An 18,509-nucleotide genomic window follows, 5' to 3' on the forward strand; every position below is an offset into this window, starting at 1 on the left:
TTATCCTATTCGTATAAATTGTGAGTTCTATTCAAAACAGTAACGTCGTCTTGAGACTATTTTCCTTAACTTTTTACTTGGATAAAAATCTCTCAAATTCAATTTCAACGTTCACCGTGGATCAATGAAAATTTTCACTATCCTGGTCTAAATTTTCTTCAACGATTTGGGAAGAACCTAATTGAGCCGAAATCATGCTCTCTAAGCTGGTTGAGTAATCCTGGACTAACTGAAAGGGGCACCGTCTCTTTCTAAGGCTATAGAATAGATGCATCCACACTAAAGTTTGCAACCAAAGAGGACATTCTTGTTCATGAATTGAAGCCTCTGAAATGTTGATTCACGAAGAATGAGTTCCCTGGAAAAAATCCAGTTGCAAACAAGTGTAAACTTTCCTATTAATTATTGTGTTGACATTATATTAATTTGCCACACACTTTATAAATATCATCTAAAAACCATTACACAACAAAATCACCTCAGTTACTCATAAATGTATCATGTACGTACATGACTAAATGCCAACATTCTCTCCTGTTGCACATGACTAAACATCCAACTCCTTGAGAGAATCATCATCGTCACTTGTCATACTTAGCAAGTGTTTGGTTTCAATTCTAGAAGACCAAAAGTGATTCTAGAGGTTGTAGAATTGATTTTATGATCATACGATTAAAACACATGAAATAATAATGTGATATCTCAAATAATAAATTAATATAATATTTCAAATAATAGATTAATGAATGATATGCAGTTTGATTCAATTTAAAAAAAAAAAAGAAGAATCGATGATTAGATCGGAGCAATTTTCGCAAAATGAGATTATTAAACATTCTGATTTTTTAAATCAATTTAAGATTTTGATTTGAATTTGAATGCCCATAGACTACATAGTAATAGTGTGAAAAGTAATAGTGAAAGGTGAGGAAGGAGGTGGGGGAGATAAAGGGTATACAAAGGAGTAGTTTTAACTAAGCAAATGGAGGTGTCAAAATTAATACAGCCTTGAAACGGGGAGATCACAATAACCTTTTCCGTTGATATAGATGGGCCAATACTTCAATTCGAGCCCATAACTCATCCGGTGACCATTCTAAAATCCACTTCAAATTTAACTTTTCTTTTAAGAATTCTGCTATTCTCCCTGCACTTTTCGCTCTCGCCCAGCTGTTTGGACAATTATACCCCTGCGTGAGTTAAGTCACGCTGCGTGACTTAACTCACGCACCTCATAATCTCTGCGTGACTTAAGTCACGCACCACTGGTCTGTGCGCGAGTTAACTCACGCACGTTGGCCGGTGGTCAGAGCTGAAGAACAAAATTTTTGGTCTTTGGTCAGTTTTTCAACATTCAATTTACACGTTTTTTTTACCAAATTTACACGTTTTTTTGACCACATTAATGGTATTTATAACCTATATGGTTCCCACCTATAAATATCCCTCCATACTTCCCTATTTCCTCAGACCATATCACTTTCCCTCCCTCCTCACTCTCTCTCTCTATTTCTCTTCTTTCTTTCTTTTTTTTTCAATAGTCTCTTTGGGGGCAAAAGGGATCAGACTTCTTTGGGGCAAAATAGTGAGTAGCCGACTTGGGGAAGTGATCAACCCTTGGGATAAGTTTAAATTTGCTATTTTTTTTTACCCCATAAACTTTTTACCGTGGGTAAAAAGAATCCTCTTGGAGCATAAAAAGAACCAGATTTAAATTTAATCCAAGGATTGATGATGTATTTTCCCCAAGAAGGCTGGTCACTTTTTACCCCAAGAGGGTAAAAAGAAAATAAGTAGATTTAGTGAATTTGAATAAATTATTGTATCAATTATTGTATTGTATGAATTCTATTAATATAATGAGATGTTGTTTTATGTATTAATTTTGTTCATTTCATTTTATTTATATTTGCCTTTTTTTTCTTCTGATTTTGTATTTAATGAATAAATCCGAATAAATATTAATTTAGTTCATTTCTTTTTATTTATATTTGTATTTATTTAATGAATAAATTCGAATAAATATTTATTTTAAGTACATAAATAAATTAGAATAAAGAAAATAAATAATTTAGAATAACGTAAATAACGTAATTTGAATAAAGTAAATAAATAAATTAGAATAAAGTGAACAAATAATTTAGAAAATAAATAATTTAGAATAAAGTGAATAAAATAAATTAGAATAAAGTAAATAAAATAATTTGAATATAGTAAATAAATTAAAAAAAAGTGAGTTAAGTCACTCTGCGTGACTTAACTCACACTGCGTTACTTAACTTGCGCACATTTTTAGACTTGTGTTAGTTAACTAAAGCAGGGGTAGTTTGGGTATTTCAGCTGGACGCGAGCAAAACTTGCTGGGAGAAGAGCAGAATTCTTCTTTTAATAGATACCATATCCATGCAACCATATAGATTAATCACTAAAATCGAACAGTGTCAAATCAAATTCAAGTTTTGTAATACAATCTGTTACATGTTGTCCCACATTTTGGAAAAATTTACTTGATACCCTTAAATTATACTTCTATCTCAGAAGTGATTTAAAGTATCTAAATCACCCTTCATCCTAATAATTTGTTTTCATGTGTTCTCTGCAATTCAAATCTCACTTTACTGAGTCTAAAAAAAAAAAACTTGAATTTCTAGTTTACAATTTTTAATTTTCCAGTTCCCAAATGGAGACTCAAATTCCACTGTGTTTTAGGGGTGAAACTATGAAGTCTTACCAGTATCACTAAGTTCGATAATTTTATCCGAACTTAAAATCAAGACCTCATAATTGTATATGTGAATTTCAAATAATACTTACCACATGATCTACATATAAATAAATTATGGGGTTATGAGTATGGACAACCAGTATCCTAGTTACTAGTGCAATTTTTCTTCTTCTCTTATTTTGGGAGTCCAATCATCTTAATCTTAATATATTCTTCTCTTATTTTGGGAGTCCAATCATCTTAATCTTAATATATAATACTAAGGTTCACAATGCATGCTCATTGTGAGACCCTAAACCTAAACCTAATCCTGCCTTTTTTGAGAGGTTTAGAACTCGCAACCCATAGCCTCCATCCAAGCACTTTAACCACTAGACCAGTAGTTGTTTTAGTGTTATAATATCGCTTCCACTAATACATTATGATTGAAATGAATGAATAGCATATCATGAACAAACCAACAATGAATTAATACAGCAGTTGATATCAACAATTAAAAAGAATACACAAGGTCAAGTAATACAAGGCACAATTAACTTTTAAATTGACGTTATGCTTTTTGTTTCATTTTACGTTATACCTCCTTCATACATTCTTTACATGTTTATTATGGATTATGGATGGATGGATTCGTTTCTATCACAACCTTTGAACTGTATTTTTTTTTTTTTTTAATTCTGTAACTCATTTTTTAATTATGACCATACACTCACTCATTATATATACAACCACTAATATGATCTCAATATTTTTAGTTTCTACATTGAAAACATTGTGTATACATATGTGATTTTGTGCATCATATTTTGGGTTTTGTTCATCATCACTTTCAAGTAACAATTGGATAGTTTATCTTCAATTTTGTATTGTTGTTTTTCCACTCATTTTTACTCTTCATCTTTTGATTATGGGTAATGATATTTTGACATCCATTTGATGACAACTTTGTTGACAACCTTGTTTTCCTCACTTCTTATTGGTCAAAAACAATGGAGAGAAAAAAAGGAAGAGAGAAAATAACAATATCATGTGAGTATGAGAGAGAAAGTTGTCCAAAAATTGTCAAAGAATGGTTGTCAAAATATCATTTCTCTTTGATTATCAAAGTCTAAAACAAGAGTGTTCTATTTGTGGATTGGAGTTTGCAATAGGACAAGCTTTAGGTGGCTACATGAGGAGACATAGAGCTTCAAATATGAAAGGAAATAACAATATTCACAATTTTAATAATACTATGTGGTTGTAGTAGTCTTGATTCGCTGCAAAAGATGAAAGCTAGAAACCAGTGAGTTTTGGTGTTGGATTTGGATTTGAATCCATTTTTCAATATTTCTTGGTATTAATTATATGACGATTTATTCATTAGTGTAGGTACAATTTTTCTCTTATCTCTTGATTATTAACTGGTTTCTATGATATGATAATTGATAGGGAGTCAAGTTACTCTTAGATTGATCAAATAGTTAAGCTTCAAATGTTTATTAGTCTATTTTTCGAACTTTCTTTTATATATTTTTTTATTCCTTGATGTGTATGTGGATTTTTGATTTTTTTTGTGAATTAGGATAAATGATGCTTCTATTTTTTATTTTGTTGCATCATTGATGGTGAGGAAGAAGCTTATTAAAAATGGTTGTTTATCGTCACTTTCTCCATGAAACTATTGGATGATTCCTCTTCAATTTGGTGTTATAGTTTTTCTTCTCTTTTTTACTCTTTATTTTGTAGCTATTAATTAATACAAATTGGCAATATTAATAAGGGGTATATTTATAAATAATACTGTTTTTTTATAAAGGTGAAGACAAGTGTCTACCATTTTTTCGTATAAAAATAATAATAAACATATTACTCCAAGTATAATGATAGAGATAAACATTGTGTATGTGTAATTAAGATAAAGATAGATAAAATTGAGATGAATAAAGAATAGTGCCTCTAAAAACAATATATAGAGAAGGTTAAAGGATATGATCCAAGTTACACATCTATCTCTCTATCTTCTATATATTTATATATCTTTGAATTTGTACATCTAAAAAAAATTTACACTATTAATTAACAACTTGACTTTCCAATTATCTTTGAAGAATTAAAGAATTAATTAATTATCAAATTGAATAGTTTCCTCCACTATTGAAAAAAAAAAAAGGAACTTCCCATTCTGCACGTCACACAAAATGAAAGGAGAAAACAAAGAGCATGTCGCACAAAATGAAAGGAGAAAACAAAGACTTACTTGACAGTTAGTACTATATACCTCAAAGAAAAATATGTATGCTACAATTATTAAATAATTAAATCCATATGTCCACATAAAATAAATAAAAAAACGTATACACTAATCAAATTGTCAGAAAATTTAGGAAAAGTCAGTTTTAACATGATAAGAAGATTAAAATGATTATGATATCCAAAAAAAAGTTCCATTCATTAGATTGGAAACTCTAAAAATGAACGTTTTAATTTTTTCAATAAAATCTTGCCCCAACTTATCTTATATATGCATGATTGCCCAACTCTACTACCATGATCATTTATGCTTTTCTGCTTTGTTAAGGTGATGTGGTTCTCCTTTTACTTTCCTTTCCTTATTTTTTGTGTTTAGGTATACATTTTCGGTCCATAAATTGGTTTATTTTTAAAGGAAGGTCCGTAAATTGGTGGATAATTTTTCTCAAAAAGAAGTTCATATATCCCACACATATAGCATATAAGATTTTACATTGAGAACACATTATTTTCTTAGACTAATACAGTTTTATTTTCATATTTTATCCATAACAACAGAAAGAGGTGTGATCACTAAGATGTACTTTCAAGGTTTGATACTTACTATTAAAATTTGCTTTTAGGATTGACACATATGCAATTTGTATGACCCGTGCGGCAGCACGGGTGCAAGGACTAGTTCACTTAGCTTCAACTCTAAAATATTACTCCCTCCGTTCCTTTTTAAGTGTCACTTTTGGAGAAATTTTTTGTTCCTATTTAACTGTCACTTTCAAAGTCCAATGCAACAATAAATGTTGTTTTACCAACATTACCCTTAGTTATTTATTGTGGAGAGAGAAATATATGAAATAAGATATTAAATGACTAAGGCTATTATAGTAAAAGTGTAGATTATTGTATAAGAAAAAGTAACATTTATTGAGTGTCTTGGTTTGTGTAAAATGTTAAAAAGTGACACTTAAAAAGGAACGGAGGTAGTAGATCATTGCTATCCCCACTTCATTGCTTAAAAACACATAAAAATTACACAATTAACCCCAACAGTAGCTAACTATCGTTCGGAAATAAAGAAAAGAAGTCGAACGGTAGCTACCGTTGGGGTTTAAAGTGTAAATCCCACGTGTTTTGAAGCAAAAACTGAATGGGAACATCAGTTTTCAAAAGATTAAGATATTGTATGGGCTTTTTGGAGATTAAGTCCATCTTTACACTGTTTTAGAAAGAGATTGTTCTTTAGATACCTAACAATTACTCAAAGAGGAATGCTAGCAACACTCTCTTTTGAGCACTCTCTCTAGCACTCACTCTTTTATTGGGTGAAATTAATGTATGTCCCACCACTTTATGTGGGTTCCATTTCCAAAGTGTAGGTCCTACATTGATTTTATCCAATAAAAGAGTGAGTGCTAGAGAGAGTGCTCAAAAGAAAGTGTTGCTAGCATTTCTCATTACTCAAATATATCTAAAACATCTCCACCGATAGTTAATTATCGTTTAAGTACTTTTTGAATTGTTTAAACAATTTAAAAGTGATTTAACTGTTTTAAAAAATAATTTAAACATTAGTCAAAGTGTTTGTTTTAAGTAAAGGTAAGCTGCTAGATGCTCAACAACAACCATCTTTGAAAGAGCCCAGAACACATAACTCTCACTCCGAGCTACCCATTTATGCAAAACTATGCCTTTTCCCTTGATCTCATCCGCTGTCAATATAAATAAAACTTATTCTACTCTTCAGCATAATTTTAATTGATTTTTTTCCCAGTACTTCGGAAGTATGCTAAACAAAACAGTTTTTTTTTTTTCCTCCAAAATTATATCTCCTAACAAAAACGCAGTATTTTCCCTGTGTTCTTAACTATACTGTGTGTTAAACGGAAGTACATTGTCCTCGTAATCTTAATCCAGTCGGTAGGGACAATGCATAATACATGTATAGGTCGGGGTTTAAGTTCTAGACTCCTCACTTCTCCATATTTAAAATGTGTCAACTCCACTAAACTACTTGACAAAAAAAAAAAAAATACACTTGCGAATCATTTTGTGATTATTTTGGAAACATAGACACGGATAATCTAAATCTTTGTTATAATGAATTAGTTTTGGATTGGTCTCATGGTTTGGGACTTTGAAATGTGTTACTTTCTTAAGATTTTAGTTTGATTATCTTCTTTGCCAATTTTGACGGGCTTTGATTTCATGGAAAACATAAATTAGTAAAAAACTACATAATTGGATGAAAAAAACTTCAACAACTAAAGATTTTAAGATATAGCATTCCATTTTTTTGGGAGAATTTTATTCATGTATCGATCAAAATAGCACGAATAACTTTTGTTAAGAAAGATCATATATTACTTCAAATAACATTTGAATAAAATTTTATTCATCAATAACATTTTTAGGAGATTAAGTTCATTTATTCAAATTTGTATAAGATATAAAAACAAATTATAAATATGTTTAGTTGCAGTTTTGATCCTCCCATTTTCGTTATTTTGCGTAATTGATTCCTCTGTTTTAAAATTTGACATGTTTGGTCACTCAATTAAATAGTTGGTCTATAATATTTCAGGTTTTCATTGAAGGCTTTAAGAAATTTTTCTTATAATTTCATTGATGTTGATTTTTTTCCATCATCATATTATATACCACATTATTTATAGAGATATGTTATTTGAACAACCATCATTACAGAGAAAAATAGGTATTGACACGTAAACCAAAACAATAGAGAAAGTATAAACAGAATGTAAGTATGATAGATAAAATTGTCACAAAAATTGTCACAAAATGGTTGTACAAATATCATTTCTCTTATTTAAAACATCGGATCACCAATAATTTTTAGTTCAAAATATGACAGGAGCCAAAGTTGTCAAATTTTAAAATATGGGAACAAAATCTGCAAAATGATGATAATTGAGTGACCAAAATTTCAATTAAACCTTATAAATAATAAATAAAGTAAGTAAAATTCAAATCATTTATACAAACACTAGTACTTCGAATTTATGAGTTTCACCACAAGCATTTTTGGAAATAAAAATTATAAATTAAATAAATCACATATACAAACACTATATGAGCAAAACGGCTAATGGTACATGCATTTATACTTCATATGGGTGAAGATAGAAAGGGTCCTTTTCTCTTCCATATTATAAAGCTACACGTAAATTGAAACATTAAACACCGTATCTCTGTGAGGGAATGCATGAATGAGATGTGTTTGAAGTACAGCCCCTACTAATTAACCAAGTTAGTTGAATTAAAACTACTTGCTCAAGTTGGCATAAAATTCCACTACATATATATTAGTAACTGCTCAAGACACACATCATCACCACAATTATATACCATAGTTTCATCATGTAAATGGGTCCTAGCTGGCCATGTTACCCACCCATTGTTTAGCTTCAAATAGTAAACAAACCATACTTACATGGTCCCTTCAAGCTTTCAATTATACCACCACATATTGACACTGCCCTTGATCTACCACACAAACATCCAAATTTATTAGCTAGTAGTAAATAGAATGTGACTTCATATATTAGTACAATTTATGTGGATGGAAGAAGAAAATAGCAATATACATTATAGGTCCTTAAATTATGTAAATGACACTAGCTAGAAAAGTAATGCTATCTCAAGTAGCATAATCAAATGCCTTAGCCATTTGTACGTGTAATTAATTTTCGTCCGCATAAGCGTGCTATTGAAAGTATTCAAACAAATGATGTAGGACTTGTACGTTGGTGAAAATTACAAAGAAGCTAACATCTACACACACATGTGCACCGTATGAGGCTTTCATCTTTGTAATATATTTATATACGTACATTTGTTCATGCAATCCTTCGTTGATAATGATGGGTCACAATCAAAGGTTTTCTTTCACGGAAAGATAACCGACGCCGACCATTAGCACTATATTATATATGCCAAATTACATCACGAGTCTTAAAGTTTTAGGTTAGTAATACATTGGTTTTTAAGTTATTTTTTATCATATGGGTACTTTAACTCTTTAAATGTTTGCATTGTTACTCTTCGAATGAACTTCGTTACAAAAATGTTTATGTGGCTGTTAAATATATTGTGTTTTCTCTCTTCATTTATTTGTAACAAGTTCTTTATGATTTAACTTCATGTTTTCAATCATTTTTAAATGTTGTTAAATGATTTTGACAAATAACTATTTAAGCTGTTAAATCATGTTAACATTATCTTTTGCAAAAAGACTTTATTGTTTTTGCTAAGTAAGAGGAAGAAATTATAAAATGCTCAAAACAATTCAAACTCCACTTTCTTGTGTTTCCACCATCTTCAAAGTATTGAGAAGAGAATAATACACCAAATTATGAATTAACTTTTTTTTTTTATAAGAAAATGTATTAAAGTGAATATATGGGGTACTATAAAGTCAAAACCCATTACAAAGAGAATCTCATACACTTTGAAATATGACATTGAACTATTCCACCAATTGGATAAAAACAAAAAATTTGTCTTTACCTTCCCTACAAATGAATCAAGATTATGACAAACGTTTTGTTTTATCAAACATAATGTCCGTCACATTTCCCACATTCCCATTGAAAAAAATATTGTCATTACTCATTAACTGTTGAGAATGGAAGAAGAAGAGAAATTACTTGAGGAATAAGCTACCAAGAAGCTTATACTTCATTATTCTCTCTGTACTCCTTTTCACTTTTTTAATATTAACCAAACACTCCAAGAAGTAGTTAACCACGACAGATGGGACAATTTCTCGCTTAACGAGTAAGAGCGATCTAAAAAGTCCCACTTACCCCACGTGGCAGATTTTCATTGGAGCATAATCTGTTGTTCATCCAGTGAACAACCATTCGCTCGGCGAAAGATGTGCGACAACGAAATTAAACACCTTGATTTATACTAGAAGACACCTTTTATGAAGGTGTTTTTTAGCAAGTTATTCTATGAGCATTTGTTAAAAGACACCAACTAATTTTTATAAGAGAAATGATATTCTAACAACCATTTTGTGACAACCTATGTGACAACTTTATCTCTCATACTCACATTATCTTTTTACTTTCTCTCTCTATTGCTTTGGTTTCCGTGTCACTATCTACTTTTCCTTTGAAAATTGGTGGTTGTCACAAAAGTTGTTGATTTTTGGTTGTTAGAATATCATTGCTCTTTTTATAAAGGTGTCTTTTAGCAAAGTTATAACTAAAAGGTGGAAATCACACCTTGATGTGTGGATTGCTAAAAGACACTTTCATGGATGACTTCTAGCAAAACCCTATATATATATATAGACACACACACACATACATACATACGTATGCATATATGATCAACTTTAAATCTTACTTTACCAAACAGGTCCAACCCATTATCGCTACTATCGACACATCCAATATTGTACCACACCTCCCCATCCAATAATCCAGTATAGCTACACGCTACAAATTTGATGGAAAATCATGTCAGAAAACAAATAGAGGATCAACATGGTAATGTATATTTTAACATGTTATTCTTGGCTCTTGGCGTAATATAGTGACAACGAATGACTATACTCGAAAATATATGTAATATAAACCTTATGTAATATGATGAGTTTTTTTTACTGATTATGTTTTTGTCCTCCAATTTTTTGTTTTTACCTAAATAAATTTATAACTTATAAAAAAATAGAATCAGCCGAATAAACTACCAAATTGCTTTTCAATGCTAAATTCTTATATTATGTAATGAATAAGTATTATCTAAAGTATTAAAATGTAAAGTGAAAAAAAATTAAAATTTGTTATCAGAGCAAATTTATAGTTTGTCATGTACCTACAATATCTAACTTTAATTCACTAATTAATAATTGTTGTTGCTCAATTTACACTCTAACGCGAGAGTTGTTCATTTTAAAGGAGTCGTGTACTTATTCAATCTCTTCCATAATTTTAACACGGTGTCGATATGAATCATTCGTAAGATGTTTACCTACCTTACTTGTTCTCCTACACCTCCTAACTCTGCAGCATTAAGAACAAATATACTCTTCTCGAGCTTATCCTTTGCTTTAGCTTTCCATTTTAAAATTATTTATTATGCATGGCTTGATATCAATTACTTAAGAAACATTATTAAAAGTAAAGAAACATAACAAAATAGTCGTGAAATGAATTATTTGGGTCCCACTTTTTTTGCATTATATCTTGATCCATTTTGTCCTTCATATAAGTTCCATTCATTAAGTTATTTATTTTTTGTAATGAATTGAATTCTAATGAGTTTTTTCAATAATAAAGTGAATTCATCTTAACAAAAAAGCAAGGGTCAATCCCTATAGTTCAGGCATAGGTTATTATCGGGAGCAATCCTTTGCAGATTAAATTCACACATTATGATAAGCCAAACAAAAGAAAATGTTTCAATCACCATCCTCAGTAGTAATAGAGTTTTTCTATAGCTCCGTAGCTACGTTACAACCTCGCAAAAACATGCATCATATGATTTCTGGTTCTAACTCCCTCTCCCCATCGTGAGCCGTCGGCTGTGAGACTGAAACCCTAATTTCTTCTCCTTTATCCACCAAAGAGGGGTGGTTTAGGGTCAATTTTTGACCCCAAACCACCCTTATAAATTGTTTTTCTCCTCCCCTTCTATTTAAATAAGTGATTTTCACATCGAATTAGGTTTTCCTTTTGTGATTTCGTCGCCTTAGTGCGACGCTGTTTTGTTTGTCGTCTTTGTGCGACGTTGTTTGTCTTTTCCTCTTGTTCAGGTGTTTATTCGATTCAGATTGTCAGATCAGCTTCGATCCAGTGCAGATCCAACCAATGACTTTGACGTCATTGTTTACGTTGGATTTTCGTAAACAACCGCTGGTTTACAAATGGTAACTTGCAAGATCAACCAGTAAATCTTAGGACATATTGTGTTTGTTCTTGTTGTTAGAAATTCTGTGTCTCTGGTGTCGAAAATATAAGAAATATGATAAAAACAATCGAATTCAATCCACTTGAACTCAATCGAACTTAATAAAGTAAAGTGCAAGAACACTTAAAGAAAAAAAGGTAAATTGTATTGATTAAACAAAAGTTGGTACACAGATTCATACATTGCAACTTGTGACTCGTTTCTCGCTTCCATACGGATACTTTGAGTGTAAGTTTGTATGATGGAATTGTGACCCGTTTTTCCTATGAAAAACTACTATTTATACTAAGTCTAGAAATAACTACACTTCTTTGAAATTCAAACTACAACTGCCACAAGTCGACAGTTTTGCTTATTTGAAAACAAACTTAAAATACAAACTGACTTAAAGAATAACTGTTGATAACCACCTTCGAAAACTGCTCTGTCGAAGTCTTCTACCATCTTCGAACCTAAATTTGCTTTCAATACAACACTCTGTTCGAATCTTCTTTAAATCTAGGTCAACTATACTTTGACCACATTTATTACAGCTAGTAAAATATATTGGCTAACAAATTTGTTTACGTTGGATTTTCGTAAACAACCGCTGGTTTACAAATGGTAACTTGCAAGATCAACCAGTAAATCTTAGGACATATTGTGTTTGTTCTTGTTGTTAGAAATTCTGTGTCTCTGGTGTCGAAAATATAAGAAATATGATAAAAACAATCGAATTCAATCCACTTGAACTCAATCGAACTTAATAAAGTAAAGTGCAAGAACACTTAAAGAAAAAAAGGTAAATTGTATTGATTAAACAAAAGTTGGTACACAGATTCATACATTGCAACTTGTGACTCGTTTCTCGCTTCCATACGGATACTTTGAGTGTAAGTTTGTATGATGGAATTGTGACCCGTTTTTCCTATGAAAAACTACTATTTATACTAAGTCTAGAAATAACTACACTTCTTTGAAATTCAAACTACAACTGCCACAAGTCGACAGTTTTGCTTATTTGAAAACAAACTTAAAATACAAACTGACTTAAAGAATAACTGTTGATAACCACCTTCGAAAACTGCTCTGTCGAAGTCTTCTACCATCTTCGAACCTAAATTTGCTTTCAATACAACACTCTGTTCGAATCTTCTTTAAATCTAGGTCAACTATACTTTGACCACATTTATTACAGCTAGTAAAATATATTGGCTAACAAATTGCCCCCCAGAAACGCCATTTTCGATTTCACCGAAGAAGAAAAAGACGTTTTTGAAAAAATAACTAACATTCTCCATCGAAATGAATGATGTCAGTATTTAATTCAAAACTAATTCAAATTTCCTTTAAATACTGACCCCACAATCTTAGTTAGTGGGCCACGTTCTCTAATATTGGAAAAGACGCCATTTTTAATGGTAAAACTGTCAAAATAAGATCTTGACATGTGTCATGATCAAAGGTCCATATAGAAACAAACTCACCTTTACTCTTCTCACTTTTCACCATTTCATTTTCACTTTCACTGTTCCTCTTCTCCGCCAAAATTCTCTCAAAGAAAAAACTTCGAATTTTCTGCAACTCCTATCTTTAAACACGAAATCTTCACTATTCATCAACTTCTCACAAAAACATTGAAACAATGACAAACGCAGCAGGAACTTCTCATGTGAATCGCGAAGAACCCATTGATTTCACTAAAGAAATCGCCAATGCTGCTCCTGCTTTTGTGAACGAACCAGAGATCAATGAAGCTGAAAAAGCTATCTGGAAAACCCAGGTAATCATCCCTTGTACTGATACTCCACATGCATTCTTAGGCCCCATTTCTCTAGAACCTGAAACTCCAGAAATTAACTCTCTTTTTCCATGTATTGAAACTCAACCTCCTTTAATTTTCACAAAAGGTCCTTTTGACCTAAGTTTTGTAAAATCCAAAATTAGGACTGAACCAAAACCTTCTCCAGAATACATTGCTTGGTTAGACAAAGTTCAAAAACAAAAGGGACAATTCTGGAAGGAGAAAGGGATTTTTGATCTCATCCAAATATCTCGATATGGTCCAAAATACCATAATGAATTGATATTTGCTGCTTTACATTTTTGGAACCCATCGAACAACAGCCTTCACTTGAAATGTGGAATGCTCACTCCTACCCTTTTAGATGTGGTCGGCCTTACTAGCTTAAAACCAACTGGATACACCTTTAATCCAGATGTTACCACCTCTCAATACTCAGTAAATTTCGATAGCCCTGCCTATGGTTTGTTTATAGCTAACAACCATGATACCAAATGTGCTGAAGTATCTGCAGATGAACATGTAGCTTTCTTGACCTACTGGTTATCTATGCATGTTTTTTGCTCAAGGTCAGTACAAGTCCCTAAGAAATTCATGTGTCTAGCTAATCAGTTACATGAAGGAACATATATCTGTTTAAGCAAACTGATTCTAGGTTCTTTGTATGAAACCCTTAACCATATAACTAATAATCTTAGAGATTATCCCCGAACTGGTGGGAATTTAGTTGTATCAGGACCCATATGGTTGTTCCAACTATGGCTTTTAGCCATTTTTGGATCAAAACTTGCTTCGATCCTACCTTCCTCTTACACATCAGCATACTCAGAAAGGACCACTGAAGGTATAGGCTTAGCTATGTTTCACCCTGATGGGAACAAATCTTCGCAACAACTTTTTGAGAATGCTTACAAAACCTTGCTTGATTGTCCCATTTTCACCCCTATAATGGCACCATTTACCACTAGGAAATATGGACCTAACTGGTTCAAAGAGGATTTTCCCACTACTTCGAAAACAGCCAACAAAACAGAAATCAATGCTATATGGGAAGCTTATTTGACCCCTACCTATCTATCTAGCAGACTTACACCTGGTAGCCCTTATGGAGTATATGGTTACCAACCTAACCATGTAGCTAGACAGTTTGGTATGGTTCAATCGAAACCTAGCTCTTTGTTCAAAAGTATAAGTGAATGGAAAATTCCTCTGATCGAACCTGTGTGGAAATCCATAATTCAAGCCAAGAGAACAACTGTGTTCGAGCCTACATATTTCTCAACATCATTTGCATGCTCTGAAACATTCTTTCGATGGTGGCGAAATTATTACATACGCCAATCCAATCGAGGGAATCCTGATGAATTGCTGCCTCAACTGACCAGTACTTTTCACACTTTGCAGAACAAAGACAAGAAGACTAGAGGTACGCACATTAAAGAAATTCTGCAATTTCAAAGATATTATCAAACAGCATATAACCCTTTACATCCAAGGAGGACAGTATATTATGCTGCTCAGACCTTGAGAGACAAAATTCGAGAAAAAATTCCAGAAACAATTTTTCCCCCTGGAACACCCAATAAATATCTTTATGTTTTAGAAAAGAAAATGAGACTAGCAAAATTTCCATCTTGTAATCTTGCTTTGGCCTTTAGGCCACCATACCCAAAATGGTTACTTTATAATTTCAAAATCCCACAGAATAATTTAGTAACCTATGCTAAATGCAATTTATATCAATATAGTGGTGAACTTGGCTATGAATTATCCCAAGTTCGAATCGAAACTCCCAGTATCATGGGTATGATTTTTTCCTTTACTAAAATATATTAATACTATTTTTAGAAAAAATAGTACTTATCTGTATAATCACATATTTCAGCTTTGCCTTTAACTCCAGGAGAAACAAAGCTCGATGATGCCAGCACCCAAAACACCTCAAAAAGCAAGTCTGACAAGAAGAAAAAGAAAGCTTCCCAAACTAAAGAAGTTGAATCGAAGAAATCTTAGGCTGCATCGAAGGAACCTCCTAAATCAAAGGAACCCAAAGTGAAAACAACTTCATCGAAAAGACCTTCTAGATCGAAGAACAAAAAAGAACAAGCAACTGTCGATCTCTCTGATGATGATGACGAGGTGGAGATAACTAAAGAACAGATCGAAGCTTCCAAAGTAACACTTCCCAAAGTCAATACTGAAGGAAGAAGGAAAAGAAAACAAGAACAAATATCACTTGTCCAAGAAAAGGAAGTCGAAGTGGAAGCTTCTGAAGGTTCTCCCACCATCTCACCATCTAAACCATTCAAACGTCTTCGAAAGAATTCTCACTCTAGTGCTCATTCACATGTTGGTGATAATGGTTCGAAGGTATTTTATCAAAACCATATTTTATACGAAATATTTCTAAGTGCCTTGTTTTAAGCATTTATCTTATTCTTTTTAGGGTATCGAACAAGAACAAGCTAATCCATCACAACATGGGCAAGACCTTCCTTCTTCGAAGACCACTTCACCAATTGCTGAAGACAAAGAAGATGAGCATGATGATGCTAGCAGTCCAGAAGGTCTTAAAGTGAATCTTTCTCAACAACAACAAACAGAAACACCCACTGATGACTTGGTAAATGATGAATCACTCAACAATGATCAATCTTATTCTGCACCCACCCTTGGAGATAATGTATCAAACTTTGCTACTGGAGATACAAAAATCACTACTCGACAAGATGCTCCTGGTGATGCAGAGATGATTGCTCAACAAGATACTCCTATGATCGATCTGGAAGAAATCGATCGATTGGCCAAAGATGATCCTTTCAACGCTTTTGCCTTGATAGCTAAGAGTAATACTCTTTTCTCAACTAGCACTGGCCAAACTTCTGATTCATCCAAGGGAAATCCCTCTGAGACTTCAAAGAACAACCTGCTAGCAGAATTTCAAAAGAAGATCATCGAAGCCAACTTGCTAGAGTTGATTGAAAAGGATGCTGGAGCTCTTGCTGAAATCAGGAGTTTATTTGAAAAGCTTGGTGCTCTCCCAACTGGTTGGAAATTTCGAAACCTGTTTAACTATCTTGAACCAATGTTGGAGAGTGCTAATCAAAACTTCCAGAAGAGGAAAACTGATCAAGCTCAAATGGAAGAGAAGAAAGCGTATCATGATCAAATTGTGATCGAACTGTCATTCTTCCAAGAAAAATTTAAAACTCTTCAGCAAGAAAGAAACAATGCGAAGCAGCAAGTGGTTGACATCGATGCCAAGATTAAAGAGCTGGAAGCTCAGAAAGCTGAAATTTTGGCTAAGGATGAAGCCAGAAATCAAGAAGCCAATGAAGCTGTTAACAAATTCAAGCTCTCCAAGGAACTAGAGTCTACCATTGCTCAACTTGCAAGTGACAACCATGCTCTCGATACTCAACTGGCTGAATACAAGAGCCAAATCGAGAAACTCATCTCATCATTTGAGATTTAGTTCTGTTTCTATTTTATTCTCTAAGACTTTTATTTTATTTCAGCCTTATCGAATATCTTGGTCTGTAATGTCTTTATAACAATTCTATGGACCATTTTCTGTTTCGAATGACAATTTCTTTTCAATCATCGAAATTCCTTTCTTATTTTCTTATATCGAATTCAAATTTTATTTAAATCCAAATAAGATTGGAACAATTTCCAAGACATTTTAATGATGAGGAAACAAAAAAGTAACTTTTTTGTTTAACCCAACAAGTTAAACTTGTCTAGGAAGTTGAAAAGAAATAAAACAAATAAATAACCTTTTAACACAGATTAATCCTTTTAAAAGAAAACCTTTTAAAACTTCCCTCAGATTACAAAGTTAAGTAACCATTGGCCATCAGAATAACTGTTCCCACGTGTCATCATCTTCAAAGCAAGAAGAACCGTCTGATTGAACCACTTCTTTCAACTTCCCTCCCCTATAAATATGATTTTCCTTTTATAAAAATCACTCTTTTCTTTGTTTCGTCTTCGTCTGAAAAATCCTTCTTACTCAAAGCTTTCTTTCCCAAATCATCATGACCACCATTGATAATCTGAGTGATGATCTTTTAGTCAAGATTGCTGCAAAGATTGCTGCTCAAAGCAGGAAAGATCTTTTCGCCTTTCGCCATACCAGTAGCAGGCATTGGCGTGTCAGTGAGGATTCTGAAGTTTCTAGGGCTTTTGGAAATGATGTCCTCTACTTCCTCTATGACCCCAATGAATGGTACAACAATGCTATGGTGGCTCATTCTAAGTTTGCTTTTAAACTTAGACTCTGGAGTCATGGCAACGCCATGTTCTGTATTCTTCGAAGCACTCAACACATGTTGGATGCTAATCCAAACATTGAAGAAATGAAACGCCTCCTCACTACTGCTATCAACGCCACTGGCTCTCTGAGTGCAAGGTACTACCGTCTTCTCATCAATGCACTCTCCATGCCTATGCCAGAAAACATCCTCGAAGACTTCGAAGATCTTGCATGGACACATCGATTGGCAGAATTTCGAAGCGACATTTTGGGAGGGACTTCAACTTATCGATTTCGCTGTCCTTGGTGGAATAGGCCCATGCCTATTTGGCTTACTAGGCGTCGTTTTTGCAACAACTACCACAACTGTGCAGGAGATGGGAGAATTGGAGGCTGGTATGCACTTCTACCTGGGCCAGATCATGAATACTACTTGGTCAATGCTTGCTTCAGGTGTCGTCTCGATACGGAAATTCGCTGGTTTCTCGATCGTTTTGGGATTGTAACTGAATGGTGAAAACCATCTTTAAATGCTTTTTAGTCTTTAAGTATTTTATGTTTTCTTTTGTAAT

General features: G+C 32.8%; 1 protein-coding gene and 1 long non-coding RNA gene across 2 annotated transcripts; both read left to right on the forward strand.

The window, feature by feature from the left end:
* The first annotated feature begins 3,824 nt into the window (after positions 1–3,824).
* On the forward strand, positions 3,825–4,407 carry LOC146958275 (uncharacterized). The gene is made up of 2 exons (XR_015024596.1): positions 3,825–4,010; positions 4,290–4,407. It is a non-coding gene; the product is annotated as an uncharacterized LOC146958275 (long non-coding RNA).
* Positions 4,408–13,520: 9,113 nt separating this feature from the next.
* On the forward strand, positions 13,521–17,154 carry LOC146958276 (uncharacterized). Its single transcript, XM_085751891.1, has 4 exons — positions 13,521–13,658; positions 15,819–16,049; positions 16,126–16,851; positions 17,035–17,154. The coding sequence occupies exons 1-4, from the start codon at positions 13,521–13,523 to the stop codon at positions 17,152–17,154; spliced, it is 1,215 nt and encodes a 404-aa protein (XP_085608017.1).
* The last annotated feature ends 1,355 nt before the right edge of the window (positions 17,155–18,509 follow it).

Source organism: Medicago sativa, chromosome 1, assembly GCF_051527215.1.
Source record: "Medicago sativa cultivar Bolivia chromosome 1, Bolivia_mono, whole genome shotgun sequence".
NCBI classification, from domain to species: domain Eukaryota; kingdom Viridiplantae; phylum Streptophyta; class Magnoliopsida; order Fabales; family Fabaceae; genus Medicago; species Medicago sativa.